Below are 21,917 nucleotides of genomic sequence, written 5' to 3'. Positions count from 1 at the left end.
TGGATATACTTTTTTCTACCTGCCAGGCTCATTACCTGATTTCTGGCCCCAAAAGCAGTGTCCCGTTCCCAGGCCTATCGATTTCTGAGCAGCATGTCCCTTCATGTTTCCCTTCGTGAGTTGCCAGATGCAACTCCACAGGTGAAGTAACTTCCTGCCCATCTGTTAGGAGGGATCCCCAAACCTCGTGGGGGAAGGAGACCTTCTCCCTGTTGACTCTGGTGGTTTTTAAGACTGTTGCTCTGACACTGGATTTGGTGGCTTCCTGATTCTGGAATGTGCATTCTGTACAACTCGTACTGAGCTGGAGTGGGCTGCATGTTCTCCCTGCCCCTCTATGTGACTCTCCCATTCCAAGGGATACAGGGCTGGGTCAGGAAGTCCTCTCTTAAGAGAGTAAGAGGTGGCTCTTCTGCATAGTCCTAGGGTCTGTGCTTTGGTGCAAATGACAGTGCTCTGTGTGTGCATGTGTTTGTGTCTGCTCAACAGGGTGTTCACAAATTGAGGGACAGAGGCTTGGCCGGGCAACAAATCCATTCTCACACTAAAGCTGGCTTCCTGGTCACAGGATTGCCCACTGAGGCTGAGAGTCCATCCCCGGACTCTTGGATTGAATTCCCAGGCTAAAGCCTCGGACAGATAAGTAACATATGAATGTGTTTTCCCCAAATAGTATCACTGAACTGTGATAAAAAGGGTGATTTTAGTCACCTTAGGTTGTGAACCTGGTTCTGCTACTTACTCCTTCTGTGATCCCAGGCAAGCCTACTTAACTTCTCTGAGTCTCAGTTTCCCCACGTGACATGGGGAGGGTGGCAGTCACTCTGTGACTGACAGATTTGGTCCTAAGTGTCCGATACATGTTTTGAACCTTCACTGGGCACTTGGAGAGCAGATTCCAAATCAGCCCAGGGCTATGAGACATATGCCGCCCCTGCTGATATGTGGACAGTGACATCCAAGACCACCTGTTTCTTGTTCTGTGTATTTCTTATCCACAGTCTCACTCCTGGCTGCTTATTATATCCATAGTCTTCTCCTTCCTGCCTCCAAAATCCCTCTGTAATCTGAAGTTAAGGAAAGGCTCAGATGTCTCTCTTTCCTGGAGTCTGACAGGGACAAGTTCCTTATTCTTAGACAAGGTTCTAAACCGGCCCTTCTTAGATCTTGCATCTTGGACAAAGTCCAGGATAAAATACAAAACCGAGGCAGGGGGTTGCCTCAAATCCTCCCCTATCCTTCAACTACCCACCCACACCCTCCCTTCTCTCTAGGATCCCTGCTGCCAACTCAGCATGCACACAGGGTTCGTGGGTTGAGAGTCCCCCTGCACTCATTTGTTCTACCTGGGGATTCCTGGCTATTGGGCTATTACCAGCAGGGGCCCCTAACAAAACGATTAAGGCTAATTACAAAGAACCTAATTAACTGGATGAAACGGTGCTGGAACAGTATCCAGAGGAAAACTGTTCTGACCTTCGGTTGCTGGGAAACAGGCTCTGGACTGTGGTTAATTTGGGGGCAATCTACAGTGAACCCGGGCAATTAAAAAGAGACATGGAGGGGTGAGAGAAAGTTTGGACACAGTATCTTTTAGAGGGACTTTCTTTCTTAAAACTTCCATTAATAATTTTTTTCTTCTCTTTTTTTTTTTTGAGACAGGGTCTCACTCTGTCACCCAGGCTGGAGAGCAGTGGTATGATCGCCGTTCACTATAGCCTATGCCTCTCAGGTTCAGGTAACTCTCTTGCTCATCCACCCAAGTAGCTGGGATTACAAGCATGCACCACTATGCCCGGCTAATTTTTGTATTTTTAGTAGAGATGGGGTTTCACCATGTTTGCCAGGCTGGTCTCGAACTCCTGAACTTAAGTGATCTGCCCGCCCTGGCCTCCCAAAGTGCTGGGATTACAGGCATGAGCCACCATTCCTGGCCCCATTGATAATGTTTTGTAGTTACACAAGACAGGCATATTCATTGTAGAAAAAGGAGGACTGTTTTTATACCAGATTTTCATTTCCACACAGGGTTTTCAATAGTGGGTGAAGGTTGAGTAATTTTTTGAGGGGTGCAAGGTGAAGAAGGCTGCTACCAAAGTTTTCTCTGTGGGTAAAAAGGGGGAAGCCTCAATCTGAATCCAGAATTTGAGCTTGTCCACTAGGCAATTTTTTTTTTTTTTTTTAAATTTAAACTAGTGCTGTGTTAGGCAAGGTAAAAGAGTATTAACTCAGTCCTACCCTTGAGGGGACCAATGTCTAGCTACAGACACAGGCTAAGGATGCCTGGGAAATGAAATCACAGCTGTGCTTCTTGCAAATTACTCTTTTGAGCATGTAATTCTGTCTCCTCATCTAACTGGAGCAGCTTCCAAGGCAGAAGAGACCAGTCCTCTCCAACGGAATGAGTATTTCCTCTAGGTCTCCTCCATCTCCACAAGTCAGGTCAGGGTTTCAGGACTCAATAGGTGTTTGGGCTATGCTCAGAGCCAATAAGTAGACTCTGTTGAACACTTGCCAAGAAGCCACGGTCAGTTCTAACACCCTCCACTCTTCACCCATCTTCAGGAATGACCAGTTCAATGAAAAAAGTCAAGCATGCTGCAATCCATCGAATCACAACCAGGCTTCCTCTTCACCCTGACTCCCCCATGCTTGGCCCTTCCCAACCCAAGTGCTAACTGGGAATCACTACACACAACTGCTAACCACACATGGGTGGGAGGGTGCTGAGAGCAACAGACGGCTGGACTGTGCATCGTGGTGTGGGTTGAGCGCCAGGAGCCACTGCAACAGCACCTTCCTCTGAGGATCCTGTGCAGGGTTCATGTGGCCTTGGCAAGCAGCCCTTAGATTTGGGCGAGTTGCCCACCACATCGGTCCTTTCCCTATAGCACATCTCTCCTGGGTCCCAGCACTGGTCACTTCTTCCTTTTCTTAATGAATGGCTTGGAATGGGTGGGAAAGGGAAGATAATGAGTAAAGTAAGGAAGTGATTTTTATAGGCCTGTGTCTTTGTTTTTCTCTCCAGACTTACAGCCTCCCTCCCTGACATGGACAGGCTCAGGCAGGCTTGGGAAACCTGAACTCCCTCTCCAGATAACTAGGAGCCTGGACAGAAAATTTGGGGCTGGGACTCAGGATGGGTGACACTGGCCACAGCCACAGAGTCAGGAGCCAAAGGAGATCCAGAAGATAGGGTCCCAGCAAGGTGGCAATTAAGCCAACAGGCAGTCACTACTGGGGAGCAACCCAACAGGGCTCAGCACAAAGGCCAAAGCAGAATGTGGCCATAGAGATGGGATTCGCTGACACCTAGGAAGCAAATGAGGGGGTTCAGCAGTGGGGGAAGGAGGTGGTGGCTGGGGCATGTGATGGGGAAGACTCTGCTGCCTCCCCTACGGCTTAGAAGGAAACTGTTAAGGAGATTGTTTTGGGTCAGACTTTAGAGACCAGTGACCTCTGCCCTTGTTGCTCATACTTATAGAAAATTCTCTGTGTCCCAGTCTATCATCACTTCCCGGAGAAGGCAAGTGACTGGCAAACATAGATGAGTACACTTCTCTTGGAGACGTCAACCCTTCACAACTTAGCTCTACCTCTTTTGCCTCCAAGGATTGAAATGATTGCAGAAAACAGCAGAGTCCTCCCTGGTCTTGCCGGCTGGGGAAGGGGGCAAGGGACAGGCAAGGAATTAGCCAGAATCCCCTAACCTCAAGAGATCAACTAATTGTCGCAGAGTTTAGGGCCTTCTTGTTTCAAAGTTTTTGGTAACATTTTAGTGTTTTTATTTTGTTTTGACTGGGGTGTGTGGTGCTCCTAGTACACAGCTTTCTGACCTTTTTAATGTCACGATACACATAAAATACTTGTTTGGTACACTTGGAAGAACCAGAGGAGAACTGTATCCCAGATGAAGCTGCTCATAGCTGGAGCTAACCAGCCCAGAGGCTCCGGTGACCCCAGCCACTCTGAGGGCTGAGGGCAGCAGCATCTCACAGCACATGGTTGGAAAACTCCTTTTAGCCAATCCACTGGCCCACCATCATGCAAAGAAGCTTGAGACAGGCTCCAGGAGGCTGGACAGCCTCTCAGGGTTCAATGGGCAGCAGATGATGCTGGAAATTAAGAGAGAGGACTGAACTGTTTCCATGGCAGATTAGGGAGAACTCCTAAATCTTTCTACCCACACTTGGGACAGACACCAAGCAAGAAATGATGGAGACAATATTGAGAAGCTGGCTCCTTTAGGCCACCAGAGAAGCGATGAATTTCTAATTCCATGCATCTACTCTGTACTGGCCTAGTTCCAGGAGTGACCTCCAGGCAGACATCTTGGGCTTACCGTTCTCGGAAGAAGGGCTTTGAGGTTTACCTTGTGATGACAGGCAGGAAGGCTCATTCATGAAAGAGGAGGAGCACAGTAGGTGAGGCAAATATTGGTGGAGAAAGCAAGCTAGTATTTGTACAGAAGTCCTCACTGGGCTGCCCGGACCAAAGACTGGAAAAGGTATAGCTAGGTCCCCAAGCCCACATATTTGGCACCTGCCTAGGCAGGGTCTGCCCAGAGCACCAAAGAAACCCTCAAGTGATTAAAAATCAAGAGGCACTGAAAATTCAGCCCCCTCCAAAATAAAGAACCAGTGTAGGTTCGTGGAGACCCTCAGAAGGAACAGTTAGTACATGGAAATGAAAATGTTGACCTCAGTGTCACTGGTCACTTCTTAGGCTCTCCAACCTATTTCCTTCACTCTTCACAATTCTCAGTCCATTTAAATCTTGAAGGTGTCTTCTACTTCCCTCTTTTTGTGGTACTGTCATTAATTCACATACAAAACCCTGCATGTATGAAGTCTTTCCTGTCAGTGTGATCCATTATTTAATAACTGCCTCCTCCTCAGAGCCTCTAAGCTGTACAACATAGGACTCTGTCCATGTCTGTCATAGTCACTGATGCATCTCAGTGTTTAGCAAGTCCCTTGTACACAGTAAGTGTTCAAAAAATAATTATTGGATAAATGAGTAATAAATGTTATTAGGATGTGCCAGGCATTGGGCTACATATACCATCTCTAATCTCACAAAAACACTATAAGGGATGGAATACAAGTCTCATTTTACAGGTGAGAAAACCAAGGCTGCAGAAGACCACGGTACTTGGCCAAGGGGTACAGTAGAATCTGAACCCATGGCTACTGATTCCAAAACCAGGGGGCTGCTGATTGTACCTTCTGTGGCTCTCTCTGGTCTCATGCACTAGTCTCCTTGCCACATGTGCAGGCACTGTCCACTATCACCCAGGTCTTGGCACACCCACAAGGGGCAGGAGCTTATGCCAACAGACAAAATGCCAACAGTGCCAAAGCAACAGACACAGCTCTGCCTTAGGAGGCCTTGAGATCACAAGTGGTGATTAGGACAGAACCAGTGTTATCCATTACCAGAAAGTGACACAACCACACATGCAAGCAACCCACTGTCAGGAGGCAACAGGACACAGGGCTCCTGGCAACCTACCGGCATAGTGGTAATTTGCTAAAGGATGACATTTTAACCTGACCGGCTTCCGCAGCAGCAGCATTTCCAGAGCAACCTGCAGACCCAGGGGAGAGAAAAGTCAAGAGTCAGTAATAGGTCTGTGTGTCTTACGGAGACCATCCACTCAAAGGGGAAATGGAGTTAGCACTGTGGAGGCCAGGGGTGGGGGCACTGGAAGGAAACCCAGAGGGAGACTACCCTAACTAGGGTTTCATGTCTGTTCAGCACCCAGTAAGACTCTCATTCTAACACCCTCCCCATCCATGCCTGAAGCCAGTTGTTCATGTCACAGGAAAACAGAAAGACCTGACTCCTGCTTGGTAAAATCCCACCAGCCCCAGAGATGAGTGGGGCCTCCTCTGACTGGAGGCTGAGTCTTTGGGCAAGAGTTCCCAGGAAATGAGTGGGTGATCTGTAACTGTTTTACAGAAAAATCATGTTTCATTCCAGCTGAACATAAACAGCTGCATCAGTAACAACTGTACTACACACACACCATCCGTCCAGAGAGCCTAGCTAAATAAACTGTTTCAAATCAGCCTTCTTCAGCCTCAGTAGCTTTTTAAAAGATGCCACAGGCAGAGTTGAACAGCAGATACTTTCGGAGCAGAGCAGGGCCTAGAATCTTGCTACTCCAAGTGTGGTCCATAGAACAGGAGTACCTCCCTCACCTGGGAGCTAGTCAGAAAGGCAGAACTGGGCCCTACTCCCAAGCCTCTGAATCAGAATCTGTATTTTTAACAAGATTCCCCAGGTGACGCATACGCACATTAAAAGTTTGAGAAGTGCTGCTCTGCCACACTGATCTCAAAGGGTTAAGGACAGTTCTCCAGCATTCTAGGAAATACTTGAAGGGTATCATAGTATTGGGACATTTACTTTCACATTTTCATAAAATCAAAATGCAGGAAGCTAGATCTACTACCATATATTTATATAAAGGGGAAACAGAGGTTAGTGATTGAGTGATCTGGTCAGAAGTCCAGGTTGAGGCTGGGTGCGTTGGTCCATGCCTGTAATCCCAGCACTTTGGGAGGCCAAGGTGGGAGGATCACCTGAGGTCAGGAGTTCGAGACCAGCCTGGCCAACATGATGAAACCCCATCTCTACTGAAAATACAAAAACTAGCCAGGCATGGTGGCACGCACAGTAATCCCAGCTACTAGCAAGACTGAGGAAGAATCTCTTGAACCCGAGAGGCAGAGGTTGTGGTGAGTTGAGATCGTGCCACTGCGCTCCAGCCTGGGTGTTAGAGCGAGACTCCATTTTTAAAAAAAGGCCGGGCGCAGTGGCTCACACCTGTAATCCCAACACTCTGGGAGGCCGAGGTGGGTGGATCACTGAGGTCAGGAGTTCGAGACCAGCCTCAACATGGAGAAACCCCGTCTCTACTAAAAGTACAAAATTAGCTGGGCGTGGTGGTGCATGCCTGTAATCCCAGCTACTTGGGAGGCTGAGGCAGGAGAACTGCTTGAACCTGGGAGGCGGAGGTTGCAGTGAGCCGAGATCGTGCCATTGCACCCCAGCCTGGGCAACAAGAGTGAAACTCTGTCTCAAAAAAAAAAGGAAGTCCAGATTGAGCAGGTCAACTGTTAGCTCTGATTTTGGGAAGACAGCACTAAGGCCTGGGTTTGGGAACATCTGCAGAACTGTGTTAAAAGTGGAAGAATGGAACCAGTTGGTGAACAGTAAACACTTCATTTTGGTTAGATGAGAAAAGAGTTCTATAAACATCAAACTTTGGCTGATTTCCATAGTAGGGAAGAAGAATCAGCAGAGTACGATAGGCTATTTTAGACCAACTTCTGCTTCAGTAAAGCCTTCTACCTCCATCACTGGAGAGACTCAGTTTTCTGAAGTGAAATACAAGACGAGGAAAAGAAATTCTAATGTCCTAGGACAGATATACCCACAGTTCTAACTTTAGGAACAGATGTGGAAACAGAAGTCCAGTTGGAGATTTTTTTCTATAGGCTTTAACATCCCGACCTACTCACTGAGAGAAGGAATAGGGAGGCATGCTGATTGGTCATCACACGCTGATTGGCCATTACAAATTGGTTGTATGGTACATGAGACAATATTGAAACTTGAGAAAATACTCTTCAGGAATTTGTAAAGCCTCTTTTTCATGGTTCCTTACCATTACATCACCTTTGGCCTCAAACAGAGAGTGCAAAGCAAATTCAGAATTCGTTCCTCCACCTGGCAATGCACTGGAACAGCACAAATGCAGAAGATTCTCCACTGTTGGGAATAAGGAGAAGCCAGTGCATCAGAGAGAGCTAAGTGTAATGGAAAACACACCAATCCCAGAGCCAGTGATGCCAGTGAGAGAATCAAACCTCTCCCACCCAGCTCTTCCCATATGCCAATACCTCTTTGCTGGAGGTCATGGTTTTCTAGTTCTGGCCAGGGCTTCCATACCAGTGTGGCCTTGTGTGTGTCCTGGGCCAGGGCAGAGATATCTTGGAGTTCAGGGATTTCTGCTTGGAATCTCAAGCCAATGTTGATGCGTCTTTAAATGACAAGAAGAAAAACAACAATGTGGTCTTCAAGTTGATGGCTCAGGCCAAGGGCAACTGTCAGGAACTTGAAAAAGAAGGAAACTAGTTCTTTCTACAAGAATGTAGGGGCATTTCCTCAGAGTGTGACCCTAAGATTCCACACATGGCTTTTACGCTGGGATAAGGAACAGCTTTAAGATTAGGGAGAAATATTTTAGGAGCAAGGGGGCAGTTGGCCTGGGGCTTTTACGGCTCCCTGTAACTGGGAGAGGGAGGGTGATTAATTCCAAGAGAACAGTTTCCCAGAGCATGGCCAATGGTGCCATTTAACCACAAAAAAAAAGGGGGGGACAAATACAAAGCATTCATTTCATTTTTTTGTCTCTTTCAGATCACTTTCACAGACATTATCCCATCCGAACCTCACAGGGATCTGTGACGTAAGCAAGCTGTAATAATTACTCCCATTTGACGAGTCAACTAAAGCCTAGAAAGGTTAACTGGATCAAGATCAAATTACAAAATGGTGTTGGAACTCAGGTGTTCTGATTCCTGACTCAGTCTACTCATCACTCTACCACCTGGCCTCTTTTCTGTGCCTATCCATGAAGATAACCACCTTTGCCTCTCCTAATACCACCCACTGCCTATGCAAAATTAAAGTACTTAATAAGCCCATTTGGAGGACGGGCCAATAATTGGGCCAAGGATCGGGGAGTGGGAAGTGAGGACATTCAGAAGGTGCCTCTTAAAGAATGAGGGAGATGCCTGTATCACTGGGGATGAAAAAGCACTGCCTATGGAGCCAGACATAGGGATGCTAGGCTCTCTGAATACAGGGCTTCATGCTTTGACCATGTATCTAGTCTTTGGCAAAGGCCTTAAAATACTGGCAACCATTGTGTAGGGAAACAACAGTACTCAAGAAATAACCACAATCCTACAATTTCTACAACTGCTCTCTCAGTGTAATCCTCTGACTATAAAGTATTAACTACATTTCTCAAGAAGCTGAAGCTTCTGTTCTAAAGAGTAATTGACTTTTCCTTACGGTTCAACATCTACAGTCTGCTCTCCAGGCCCTGGGGTGACCGTCACGTTGCTGCCATCGATGCTGTCTAAAACACAAAAATCAGAGGTCAACAGGGAAGGAACGCTGAAAAAGACTAAAGCAAATGAGCAGTTACCTAACCAGCCATAACAGAGCTCCTCTCCTACCCAATTCCTGCCAGAGTTACCCTGACAGTTTCCAGGGAGCTGGGTGGAGTATGGTGCTAAATAACTTAGGGTTACCCATTGCTCACACAGGGTGAGGAGAAACCAGCTGTCCCACAATGGGTACCAAAGCGGTAGGATTTCTATGCAATTATTCTTTCTTCAGAAAGACAGCCTAGCCTCTCTATGCTTGATTTTCATAAAGCATGCTAAAATGTCAAGGCTTGATCTTGCATGTAATACCTAATCTTATTTGTACATCTACTGAGTACATTTTCTTTCTTTCTTTTTTTTTTTTTTTTTGAGATGTCTCGCTTCTTTGCCCAGGCGGGAGTGCCGTGGCGCTATATCGGCTCACTGCAGCCTCCGCTTCCCAGGTTCAAGAGATTCTCCTGCCTTAGCCTCCTGGGGAGCTGGAACTAGAGGTGCCTGCCACCACATCCTGCTTTTCTTTTTTTTTTTTTGAGACGGAGTTTTGCTCTCGTCCCCCAGGCTAGAGCGCAGTAGCTTGATCTCGGCTCACTGCAACCTCTGCCTCCCAGGTTTAAGCGATTCTCCTGCCTCAGCTTCCCAAGTAGCTGGGATTACAGGCGCGCGCCACCATTCCCGGCTAATTTTTGTATTTTTAGTAGAGACGGGGTTTCACCATGTTGGCTAGGCTGGTGTCCAACTCCTGGCCTAAAGTGATCCACCCGCTTTGGCCTCCGAAAGCACTGGAATCACAGGCGTGAATCACCGCGCCCGGCCTCATTTTTTCTCTCTTGCACGATCATTGCTGGCAGTCTTAGAAAGTGGGTGAACATTTCAACTGTTTCCTTATCCCAGAGACTGTAGTGATCAGTTTATGCATCTGTCTCCCAATTTGAGATTCCCTTGAGGATAAGGGCTATGCATTCCAAGTCTTTCTTAACACCCAGCAGTGTGTGCTACATACAGTCAATACTCCGCAAAAGTCTGTGGGATAAATGGGAAAGCTAAAGAAAACGAGGTCTCCCAGGACTCTACCCAGCACCCAGAGCCCAGGAGGACGCTAAAGGGGTGACTCACTGGAGCGACACAGCAGCACCCGTGGCGTGGGCGTCAGGGGCGTCAGGGGCAGCTGCGGGTGGGCGCCAGGGCCGTGGCCGGAGATGACATTGCTGAAGAGCCCCGAGCCCTGGCGCACCGGGCTCAGCATGGGTGGGGGCGTGTAAGGGGGCAGCTCGTGGGTGGGGTCCAGGAGCAGGTGATCCCCGAGGACGCGCGGGGAGCGCAGCTGACTCTGGTACAGGGTGGCGCCCGAGTAGGAGGCGGCGGGGTTCGGGTTGTAGGAGGGCGGCGGCGGGATGAAGAGTGGTTCTGGCCGGTGCCGGAACTTTTTCTTCTCCTGCACGGTCTTGAGGGGCTCCTCGGCTTTGGGCACGCTGGGCTGATGCTTCCTGGGGATTTCCTAAAACGGGAACAACGATCTGATTCGAATACTTCAGCTTCCCCCGCAGGCCATTTCCCCAGGTTCAGGAAAGCGGGCCTTCTACTGTCTAAGCAGAGAGCCCTTCTGCTTGACCACACCCCCCCACGCCCCTACACTGACCACATCCATTTCGGGGAAAGCGAGTTCTGGTTGCTAGACTCGGGAGAAAACTAAGGTTTTGGAAGAAATCCCCAATTTCTGAAAGAGCTGGGAGTGGTAGGAATAGTGGGTGGGCAAGAAATAATAAATTCAAATTCTTTATTGCTTATCACTACATTCCCATCTGTTTGAGTGGAATCCAGCTGAGTGGGCTCTTTAATTACCCCACTGCTCCCCAGGGACGGACATCAGGAACAGATACCACATGTTCCGAGAAGGGGACTGAATAATCTCTTCAGGGAAGCTGGGACCGAGACCTGTGAGGCAGGAAGTAGGGGTTCAAGCCTAGCCAAGGTTCCCAAGGCCAGCGACCCACACCGGGCTCTCCTGGGTCACTTTCAGCACGGGGGAGTGCCCTCGATGACCTACCTCTAAGGGCCCTTCCATGTGCTCACCTAAAAACGGATCTGGTTAACCTCCCCCGTCACCACCCTCACTATTGCTCCCAGAACTCGTAGCTTATTTGTAGCAAACTCTTCTCTGAGGTTGGCTTCCTGTCAGGAGAGTTAGTTTATTTTAATGGCAGCGGAACCAAGCATAGTCTGGAAGGAGGATCTGCCACATGGATACATATATACTAATAAGTAAACATAGGCACGTAAACAGATGAGCAGGGCATGCCAAAGCCAAACAGAAACAGACGCGGGTTGTGTGGTAGCATCAGCCCAGAAAAGTTGAGAGCTGGGTGTGGCTGCAGAGGCGGTGTGGTTGGGAGGGGCCACGGGGATACCTGAGGGAAGGTTCTGGGCAGTCTGGGGTGCCCTCTCAGGCCCTGCAGGCCAGAGGCCAGTCACAGCTGCAGGTCCTGGAGACTCCTGAGCCCAGGGTGGCGCCTGGGTAGGAAGCAGCAGGGGGTGATGGGAAGGGCTGACCATGGTCATGTGACCTGCCCCATGGGCTCCTCTGCTCTGGACTCCTCTCCCTCCAGAGCTTCAGGCTCTGCCCCCTTACGTTTCTCCCTCAGCTTCTCTGCCTTCCATGGTGCCATCCTGGCCTCTAGGAGGGGAGTCTAGGGAGGCAGAGAGTGGGGAAAGGAGGAGCGGGCAGACGGTCCCAGGCTCCCGGCTCCACAGTGAGGTTCCTAACCCCCGTCCCCACCCCGGCTCACCCCCAGGGGGCCCTCCTTAGGCCAGCGCGCTCAACTGCCTCCTCTCTCCACCAGAGGGCTCCTCAGCGCCTGAGGCTGAGGCGAGAGAGGGGCTGGGGAGAATGCGGGAAGGAGACTTGTGCCCCCGACAAGGGGAGCAGCCCTGAAGATCCAGTCTGTTCCCGGGTAGCAGATAAAGTCATCCAAGAACATGCAGACCTCATACGATCTCAACACGGCACTGCAATCCAGACCTCTGATCACAGGGCCAGAGGTCCCTTTTGGGCTCCTTCTCCTCCAGCTTCTTGTCCTGTTACTCCAGCTCTAAACCTGGATTTTCCAATCCTCCAGGCAAGGCTCTGAGCCACTGGGCCAGAGAAGCCACCCAGGATGTCAAGTCTGGTTGTCAATTGAGAGGAAGCACTTACAGTGTTCCATCCCACCAAGCTATTTGGACACTTTGGGGGTGAGGCCAACCACTGAAAACTTTAAAAAGCTGCCCACAGAGAAGGCTGAGAACCACTGATGAGTCCAACCCCACCAAGGTCAGGGGAGTAAACTGAGGCTCTGAGTGGGGGCAGGTCTCAGCTGTCTTCATCCCAGCTGGCTAGGAGCCAAGCTGAGATGGGCACTCGGGGCTCCTTCCTGGATGTTTTAATTGCTTTACATCAAGTGCCAGGGCCTTGTTTACATGTATTCAGTCTCACCTACATGCTTCCACTTCAGCCTATTGCCCCCACCAACGAGGTCTCTCTCACCCTTCCATTAAGCCAAGTTCATCCCTTCCTTCAAAACCCTGCTCAGAACTCTAATGATGATCTCCTGAGCAAACTCCCTTGCCCCTCCTCAGTCCCTAATGACTTGGGCTACCCTGGTGTATTCTCATCCAGTCACACCTGAGGCATCCATTTCTTGTCTGCCCCTGTCTTTCTCTTACCATCTTGAATGGGTGGGTGGGTGGGGTGTGTGCCTGAGACTCTGACCCCATGTGACTATGAACACTTAATTCAGAGTTCTCCAAGGGAACTGTTTCCCCAAGGAGACACTGTTTCTCCCACCAAATCAGGAACTTCCCTGGGCAAAGAGGGAGCTTGGATGTATCATTTCATCTCTGCCTGTTGCTGACCCCCAAGCCCTGACAGCTTATGAGAACCTTCCCCTCAGTTCTCCATCAGTTTCTTTTCTTTTGAGGACTTGATGTTACATAGATAACCATAAAGGCTTTTTTCTGGACTTTTCTAGTTCTTTTCATTATCCTCTCTCCCTCTATCCTGGCCCAGCCTACCCTTATGCCTCCTGGATTCTCAGCAGCTGCCTATTCCTAAGGACAAATATGACCCAACACGCCACTTTGTGGGGAGGGGGTAAGTTTGATATTCCCAACCACACAGGTCACAAATTCCTTAGGGGCTGAGAGAGAGAGAGAGAGAGAGAGAGAGAGAGAGAGAGAGAGAGAGAGAGACAGAGAGACAAACCCTTCCCAGAGCCAAGTTAAGCTGTTTGAGTGAAGCACTTAGAATTGGAGAAAGGAGAACAGTGAGTGAGAAAAACAAATCTCTTTGCTTTCCTGAGATTAGGCTCTCAGTGGAACTACTTTGGGAACTTTAACGAATTAGGTTTTCCAGGGTATTTAAGCAGACAAAATATTAAGCATCTGGTAAGGCTGATTGTCAGAATGGATGCCAGGGCTATTGCCTGGAAGCCTGCTGCAACAGTGTTTACCTCTTTGGTTGTGGATTTGGGAGATCTGGAGATCCTGGGGAAGGGGCCAGGGCCTGGGGCAACAGCTGCTTACTTTCTGGGATAGAGTACTTCCATATTTCAATAATGGCTATGATTGTCCCAGTGATTCCCAGCTGAATGATCATCTCTGTTTAAACCTGGGAGCACTTTCGGGTCTCTCAGAATCTAACCCAGGCCATTAGCCTGGCATTTAATGGGCAGCAGGCAGTGTGAACAAGGATGGGGTTCCCAATGTGGCCATGGGGGTTCAGCCCTGAGAGACCAAGCCATGTCTGAGCTCAGGTCAGTGACTCTGGAAGGGCTGCCCCATCTCCAAGAAAGCAAAGGGAAGTCCCCACCCAGGCAGGTGGGGCAGAGCAGCAACTCACAGCAGGCGTGCAGGGGGCAGCCCCTTGGGGTGAGTGTGGGGGAGAGAGGGTCATCCTCACGAGCACAGGCATCTCGTCGTCCGACATCGAGCTGGCTGGCTTGTCTCTGGCGGAGGGGGCGGCAACGGTGCTGTTGGTGAACCCCTGAGAGCTGGGCTTGGGTGGGAGAAGCTTGACAGGGACAGACACGGGCATGACCATAGGCGTGAGGCTTTCTGCCTCGGGAGGGAGCTGTGGCGGCGGCGGAGGCGGAGGCGGAGGCGGCAGTGGCGGCTGGGGCTGAGGCGGCAGGACCTTCTCTCCTTCCTCCTACACAGACAATAAAGGCTTTGATCCTGGGCTGAGAGTAGCTCTCACAAGGGGGATGCACTTTGCTTTTCCTGAAAGGCTCCAGGACATCAGGTATGGGTGATAGAGAACCACTGCAGGGTGATTTCCTTCCTGCAATCCTGAGTCCCTTGACTGGAGTGATGCCAGCTGACGGTAGAGGAGGCCATGGACTCCATTTTCTACAGTTAAAAAATCTTGACCATGCATTACCTGTATATTAAACTATTTTTTAAAAATTGTGTCAGCTTGTAAAGAAAAGGACACAGACTTGTAATCAGTCCAAAAAAAGGTATGATCTTGTGTAGGAGTTTTTAATTCTATGGGCCTTGGTTTACTCATTTGTCAAAATGGAAATAGGCATTCCATCCTATATTTTATTCAGGTCAGGAAACCACACTGGAGATACAAAACATGTACTTTTAACAAGTAAAGACAAAAGCTTTTTTAAAAAACATAATCTGGCATGGCCAGGAGATGGAGTGATCTGGGTAATCAAAAATTCTGGTCAACAGAGATTTAATCCCATAGATTTAAATTAAGAGTAACAATATTAAAAGAATTCTGAGAAAACTTTTTGATTTTAATCTAACTCTAAAATTTGTGGATAGTTTACTATCTGGATATCCTACCTGGATAATCCAGAGGGTATTTAAGGATCTTTGGATGTTGAGCCAAACAACACTGCATCAGTAAACAGAAAATTCTGGCTGAGAGCCTGATGATTATATTAGCTTTCTCTTGCCATTGACCACTAATCTGGAAGGCCCCAGCGGGCCTGGTCTTGGGTGTGTCAAGCAGCAGAAGTTTAAAAATAATATTGCATTTACATGTTTTCCTTTGCTGTCTTCTCCAGGAGGCAGAGAGAGGCTGGGATGCCCTAAAAGGCTTTCTAGAGCCTCTGTTTTTGACCCTTGCTCATCATAAAGCTGGGGAAGTGGGGCTGCTTGACCTGGCTGGCTCCCAGCGTCAAAGCCTAAGCATTCCTGTCAAGGGAGGACTGTGCCTCACCAGGTCCCGCATGGGGCTCACATCACTCTCTGTCTGATGGCAGCAAAGCAAAGCAAGCAGCACACGGCCTAGAAAGGACCGGGAACTGGCTCCTGCTAACCTGTTTGAGGTTGGGGGAGGCCCTCATTCCCCCATGGGACCGCATGTGGCCGTTCAGGGCAGGCAGGTTCTTGAACTCCTTCAGGCAGATGGAGCATGTCAGCTTGTTCTTGGCATCAAACTGCTCCCCAAACACTCCTTTGGGTTGGCCACTGCTCAAGGGTAGAGCCAAATGGAGAGGACACATACATTGAGGAAGGGGAAACAGTGACTTGCCACAAGACCTCATACCCACCACAAACCCATTTCATTCATCCAATGATCCCATTGTCCATGGCACCACTTGTATCAGCCCAGTGGCCTTTAGAGAACAAAGTCCAATTTACAGATGAAAAGCTGAGGCTCAGAATGGGAAAAGGCCTTCTCAAACCCATGCAGGAATTGAACAAAACGTCCTTCTTCACGTCAGGACTTCAGGCAATGGATCTTGACTTGGGAACAATAGCTTATTACCCTTTAAGGGTTGGCCTGAGCCCAGCTCTTCCAAAAGCTTCCCCACTTAGAGACACTTGTGCAAGTTCCTCGGGCAGCCTCTGTATTGCACACTTCAGCAGTTTATCAGGTTTGGCTAAATCTTTATTGACCATGCCCATGAGATGAGGAAGCCAGTCTGTACTGTTCACTGCTGTATTCTCAAAGCCTAGCTCTATGCTTGGCACACAGCAGACACTCAATAACTACTGAATGAATGCACAGTGGACAGAACATGGGCTTTGCAGTCAATCCCAGCACTGTTACTTGATGTGTAACCTTAAGCTCTTTGAGCCTCAGTTTTCTCATTTGTAAAGTAACAATCATACTAGCTAACAATTATTGAGTGCTTACTGAGTATAGGCACATCATCATCATACCCACTCTCATGCGTTACTTTACTACACACAATGCCTAGTGCTTAGCACATAGTATGCACTCAAACACAGCAGCTGCTATTATTATTTCTACACACTTCTTTAAGGAATGACATGGAATTTAGAAATGAATCATAAGAGACACCCCAGAAAATCCTCCCAGTCTCCCAAAATACCAACAAGGCTCCACTCATCCTACCTTGACTCAGGGGACCCTGGCTGGGCTCTCCCATCAGGTAGGTGCATCTAATTTTGAGCCAAACAGGATACCGAAAAAAAGAAGAGAAAAAAACGTGTTCTGAAGGGAGAAGTCCTCGAGCAGTGGGAACACCAGGTACTCTTCCAGGACTCTTTCTGCCATCTGCCTTGTGCTGACCCCATTCATGTCCACTCACGCCCTTGCTCTTCTGCATTTGACTTCTGTCCCTGAATTGCTCCTTGACTTGGGACCACCGCCCCCACTCCTGGAGCTGCTGTCAGCCACAACAAGCCCACCAGGATGCAACCTCCCACCGTGTTCTTTCCTGTTCTCCCAGGGCACCCACTCTGTGCACAGATAGGCTCCATTCCCATAAAGGACACAGAAGAGAGTTGGAAGACACAGCATTATGCCAGGAGACCTCCTGATGGAATTCTTTTTTTTTTTTTTGAGACAGGGTCTTGCTCTGTCACCCAGGCTATAGTGTAGTAGCATGATCATGGCTCACTGCAGCCTCCACCACCTGGGCTTAAGCAATCCTCCTGCCTCAGCCTCCCAAGTAGCTGGGACTACAGGTGTGTGCCACAACACCCAGCTAAATTTTTGATTTTTTGTAGAGGCAAGGTCTTGCTCTGTTGCTTAGGCTGGTCTTGAACTCCTGGGCTCAAGCGATCCTCCTGTCTTGGCCTTCCAAAGTGCTTGGATAATAGGTGTGAGCCACCATACCCGGCCCTGGAATTCTTCTTAAAAAGCCTTAGCCAGATCATCTAAATCATCTCATTCCTACATTTACAAAGGCTCTCAGTTACTACTGTTTCTGAGCCCCAGACAAAGCAAACTCAAGGGGAAGTACATCTCTGGCCTTCAACCTCCATCAGAACCTTCTCTCTACCCAACCAGTTCCCATTTGGGGTCGCCTTCTCCTCAGACACGGCTGTCATCTGACTGCAGCACTTGGAATAAGCCAAGGCATGAAAAGTGCCCAGCACATAGTAGGTTGTTTTCTGGTCAAATACTTTTGGGACTAATCAAGGGTTAATCATGGTGCATAGGCTGAACTGGCTTGCAGACATGTTTGTTTGGCTAGACTGTTTTTTAAAAATCCTTAATGAGAATGCTATGGGATGGGGCATCTGCTCTCTAGTCCCCAGTCACCACCACTCCCTAATATCTCATACCAGACAGTTTTGGTTATTTACTTTCCCAGCCTGGATCATGTGGGCAGCTAAGGTTTTCATCTCCGCAATCACACATGGTGTGTGGGAGACTTATAATGCATTACCATATTAAAGGCCACAAAAAGTCCTGCAGTACAGCAACCTGTTTCACTTTGGGAGGCTATAGCAGGAGGATCATCTGAGGCCAGGAGTTCAAGAGCAGCCTGGGCAACATAGGGAGACCTGTCTCTACAAAACGAAACCAAACCAAAGAAAGCACCCAGGCATGGTGGCATGCACCTGTAGTCCTAGCTATGTGGGAGGGTGAAGTGGGAGGATCATTTGAGCCCAGGAGTTCAAGGCTGCAGTGAGCTATGATTGCATCACTGCACTCCAGCCTGGGTGACAGAGGAAGACCCTGTCTCTAAAAATGGGCCGGGCACAGTGGCTCACACCTGTAATCCCAGCACTTTGGGAGGGTGAGGCAGGCGCATCACGAGGTCAGGAGTTCGAGACCAGCCTGACCAACATGGTGAAACCCTGTCTCTACTAAAAATACAAAAACTTACCAGGTGTGGTGGTGTGCACCTGGAATTCCAGCTACTTGGGAGGCTGAGGCAGGAGAATCGCTTGAACCCAGGAGATGGAAGTTGCAGTGAGCCAAGATTGTGCCATTGCACTCCAACCTGGGTGATGGGGCGAGACTCCGTCTCAAAAAAAAAAACAAACAAAAAAAAACCCTAGTTTATCCAGAGAACCCACTGTTTCCCCAGCAATATCCATTAAACACTGTGGAACGACTGTTCTGAGCAATATACTTTGAGAAATGCTGTCATAATGTGGTCTCCCTCCCAAAGGGGGACCAATGTCCCTGAGCACACAGATCCAAGGGAACTGAGACACCACCACTGTGTGGTCCCCTGGCACCCCACTCAAGGTCTTGACCATTACGTGAATCATTTAGGGCACGATATGGTACTCTGGCCATCTCCTTAGTAGATTATAAGCTCCATGACCAAAGGACTTAACAGAGATTGATTTTGTATTCCAAGTGCTTGGCACAGACAGTGTGCGACACATGTAGGTTAATGTTTGGGGAATGAATAAAGAACAAAAGCGTTGAGGAGGCTTGGAGAGAGGATTGAGCACTGCAGACTCAGCTCTGGCTGACCCTGTAGCACACTGGGTATAGAGAGAAACTTCCAGTGGGAGAATACCTGGGGCCACATGGCACTAGGAGACAGCTGCTGATGCTGAGGCCCCATGTTGTTGAGGTGGATCCCACTGGGGGACAGGAGGGGGCGATGGGGGAGGGCGCTGCTGACCCGGGTCAGATCCGAGCTCGCTAGGTCTCCCATTCCTGCATCAGGAGGCCCCAGGTCCCCATGGGAGCTCAGCATGGCCTGGGCCTGTCTGTCGCTGGAGTAGGTCTTCAGCTGACTGTCCTCACGCTGCTGGTGCTGGGGCAGGTGGCTCTGCTGGTAGAGGGGGTGGCTGTAGGGCTGCTGGGGCTCCTGGTAGTAGTACTGGGACATGGAGCCCAGGGGAATCAGCTGGACAGTGTGTGCCTGCTCTGGGGTATACTGGTGAGGGTCCCTGTGATAAGAAGGGGGCTGCAGGTGCATCTGTTGCTGCTGCTGCTCTTGCAAGTGCTGCATCATGGGTTGGGGCTGATAATACTGAGGTATCTGCATTGAACCCTGCCGCTGCTGCAGCTGTAGCTGCTGCTGCTGCGGCGGCGGCGGCGGCGGTGGCTGTGGTTGTGATGGGCGAATTTGTTGCGGCTGCGTCTGTATTTCTTGCACGGAGATACGCTGTTGCCCAGCTTGCTGCTGTTGCTGCGGTGGGTAATACTGGTGCTGCTGCATCTGTTGCATGTGCTGTGACAGCATCTGTGGGGCCTGCAGTGTCTGTCCTCCCTGCACTGGCACCTGAGCCAGTGGCTGCTGGTAGTCATAATACAGGTGCCCTTGGGTAGGGTGCTGCCCGACCTGAAGGGCTGGTTTGGACAGCCCACCAGTGAAACCAGGGTGAGGCTGCTGGGACACCTGCTGGTAGCGGGAAGGGATAGCCGGTGCTGGGGGCTCCATGGACTTCTGAGACAGCAGCTGGCGGAGGGCACTGTCAGGGGCTCCATCCATCACTGCTGACTGAGTGTGCAGCACCTGGGCCATATTGTTGACCTGAATTCGCAGGTTTTGGTTGGCAAACACCTGGGTGAAAGAGTCCAGCTTGTGTAAGACACCGCTGGTAAGCTTCTGGGTCCGGATCTCGCTGGCCTGGGAGTAGGTATATTGGTAGCCATCAGTGGGCTCAGCCTGGGCCGGTGCCCCCCACATCATGTTTGAGTTGGCCAGGTTTCCACGTAGCTGGACATGGTTTCCAGGCCCTGCATGACTTCCCCACCCTCCCTGCCTCGAGGTATCCATTTGGCCAAGGTTTTTGGAGCCAACAGGCAAGCCCAGACCATCCCGCGTTTCTTGAGGGAAGTGGGGGGAGATGGGCGAGGCCTGAGGGGCATCCATTCCGCCCCCTGTTACTGCATTCCCATAGTTGTGGTTCAGCCCGCTGTGGACGCCAAGTGGTGGCTGTTGGTAGAAAAGGTTCTCACTACCGTGGGCCACATGGTTGGTCTTGTACAGTTGCTGGTCACCCATGCTGTCTGCCTTGGTTGTGAACGTCCAGCCACAAAACCATAAAAAAGGTAAATAAAACAAACCCAAAAGGACTGAAACCCTGAGAAGCTGAGAGAAAGTGTCGGCACTACTCCACGGCTGACATGTCTGTGAACGTGGCTGGAGCCAGGTGTTCCTGTTGGCCTGTACCACTCATGTGCAGGGCGGGGGGTTTCACATCCTCTCCCTGGCTGAGGTACGGACCACACAGCACTGTGGTGAGGAGACGGTGCTCACACCTGCAAGGCAAGAGGCAAAAGACAGGAAAGGATTTATTTGGATGTTTTCTGATGAGCAATTGATATCTACCATGACCAGTGATAAAAATAAATATATAATCCCAGCTACCTGGGAGGCTGAGACACGAGGTTCGTTTGAGACCAGCCTGGGCAACATAGGGAGATCCCGTCTCAAAAATGTTTTTAAATTAGCTGGGTGTGGTGGCATGCGCTTGTAGTCCCAGCTGCTCAGGAGGCTGAGGAAAGAGGATCACTTGGGACCAGAAGTTTAAGGCTGCACTGAGTTACGACTGCACCACTGCACTGTAGCTTAGATGACAGAGTGAAACGCTATCTCTAAAATATATACATACATATATATATGTATATATGTATTCATATATATATATATATATGAAACAGGAGACTCAATTAGAAATAGCCAGTGTCATGCACTGCACTCCACACCCTTTTCACTGAGTCCGCAGATCTTAATTCTCACATGAGATGCAAACTCTTACTTTCGAGCCATTGTTCAATGGCTCAGTAGTTCATTGATTTGTTAATTCATTGTTTTGTTCATTGATTAATTCATCCATTCTTCTGAGACCCTGCTATTGAAAGCCCAACACTATTCTAGGACCTGTGGGAAATATAAAGAGGTTTAAGATATGCATTAATCAAGTTATCTGTTCAACACATATTTATTAGACACCTATTAACTGTTAAGGCACAATGCTGAGAAATGACTAAGACATAGGCCTGCTCTCAAGCATGTAGTTAGAAAAGGTGATGAGTTGCATGAATAATTACAAAGGGGAAAAAGATACATGTAATGAAAAGGTAAAAATAAGAGAAGCAGGGTGTGATGGCATGCACCTGTACCCCCACCTATCAGGAGACTGAGGTGAGGATTGCTTGAGCTAAGGAGTTCAAGACTAGCCTGGGCAACATAGTAAGCAAGACCTCATCTCTTTTTTTTTTTTTTTGAGATGGAGTCTCGCTCTGTTGCCCAGGCTGGAGGGCAATGGTGCGATCTTGGCTCACTGCAACCTCCGCCTCCGGAGTTCAAGCGATTTTCCTGCCTCCGCCTCCCGAGTTGATGGGACTACAGGTGCCTGCCACCACACCCAACTAATTTTTGTATTTTTAGTAGAGACGGGGTTTCACCATGTTGGCCAGGATGGTCTCGATCTCCTGACCTCATGATCCGCCTGTCTCTACCAAAAATACAAAAATTATCTGGGCGTGGTGGCAGGCACTTGTAATCCCAGCTACTTGGGAGGCTGAGGCAGAAGATTCGCTTGAACCCGGGAGGC

At 49.3% G+C, this 21,917-nt stretch overlaps 1 protein-coding gene across 17 annotated transcripts in view; it reads right to left on the bottom strand.

The window, feature by feature from the left end:
* Nucleotides 1-21,917, bottom strand: part of TRERF1 (transcriptional regulating factor 1) — a 241,152-nt gene that overhangs the window by 23,118 nt on the left and 196,117 nt on the right. For 15 of the 17 annotated variants that reach the window (XM_017878225.1, XM_017878227.1, XM_017878235.1 and 12 more), the window contains 9 exons: nucleotides 18,923-20,619; nucleotides 16,549-16,595; nucleotides 15,503-15,653; nucleotides 14,125-14,373; nucleotides 10,305-10,686; nucleotides 9,094-9,160; nucleotides 7,914-8,053; nucleotides 7,679-7,782; nucleotides 5,515-5,590 (listed from right to left, as the gene is read on the bottom strand). In XM_017878225.1, coding sequence (XP_017733714.1) covers nucleotides 5,515-5,590; nucleotides 7,679-7,782; nucleotides 7,914-8,053; nucleotides 9,094-9,160; nucleotides 10,305-10,686; nucleotides 14,125-14,373; nucleotides 15,503-15,653; nucleotides 16,549-16,595; nucleotides 18,923-20,362 — 2,656 coding nt within the window. In that variant the 5' untranslated portion in view covers nucleotides 20,363-20,619. The remainder of the gene's footprint in view (nucleotides 1-5,514; nucleotides 5,591-7,678; nucleotides 7,783-7,913; nucleotides 8,054-9,093; nucleotides 9,161-10,304; nucleotides 10,687-14,124; nucleotides 14,374-15,502; nucleotides 15,654-16,548; nucleotides 16,596-18,922; nucleotides 20,620-21,917) is intronic. The other 2 variants (XM_017878238.1, XM_017878239.1) reach the window with 1 other exon arrangement.

The sequence above is a fragment of the Rhinopithecus bieti genome, unplaced genomic scaffold (assembly GCF_001698545.2).
Source record: "Rhinopithecus bieti isolate Rb0 unplaced genomic scaffold, ASM169854v2 scaffold_9981, whole genome shotgun sequence".
NCBI lineage: Eukaryota > Metazoa > Chordata > Mammalia > Primates > Cercopithecidae > Rhinopithecus > Rhinopithecus bieti.
The sequence above is the reverse complement of the archived record's forward strand: the minus strand, read 5'-3'. Positions and strand labels throughout refer to the sequence as shown.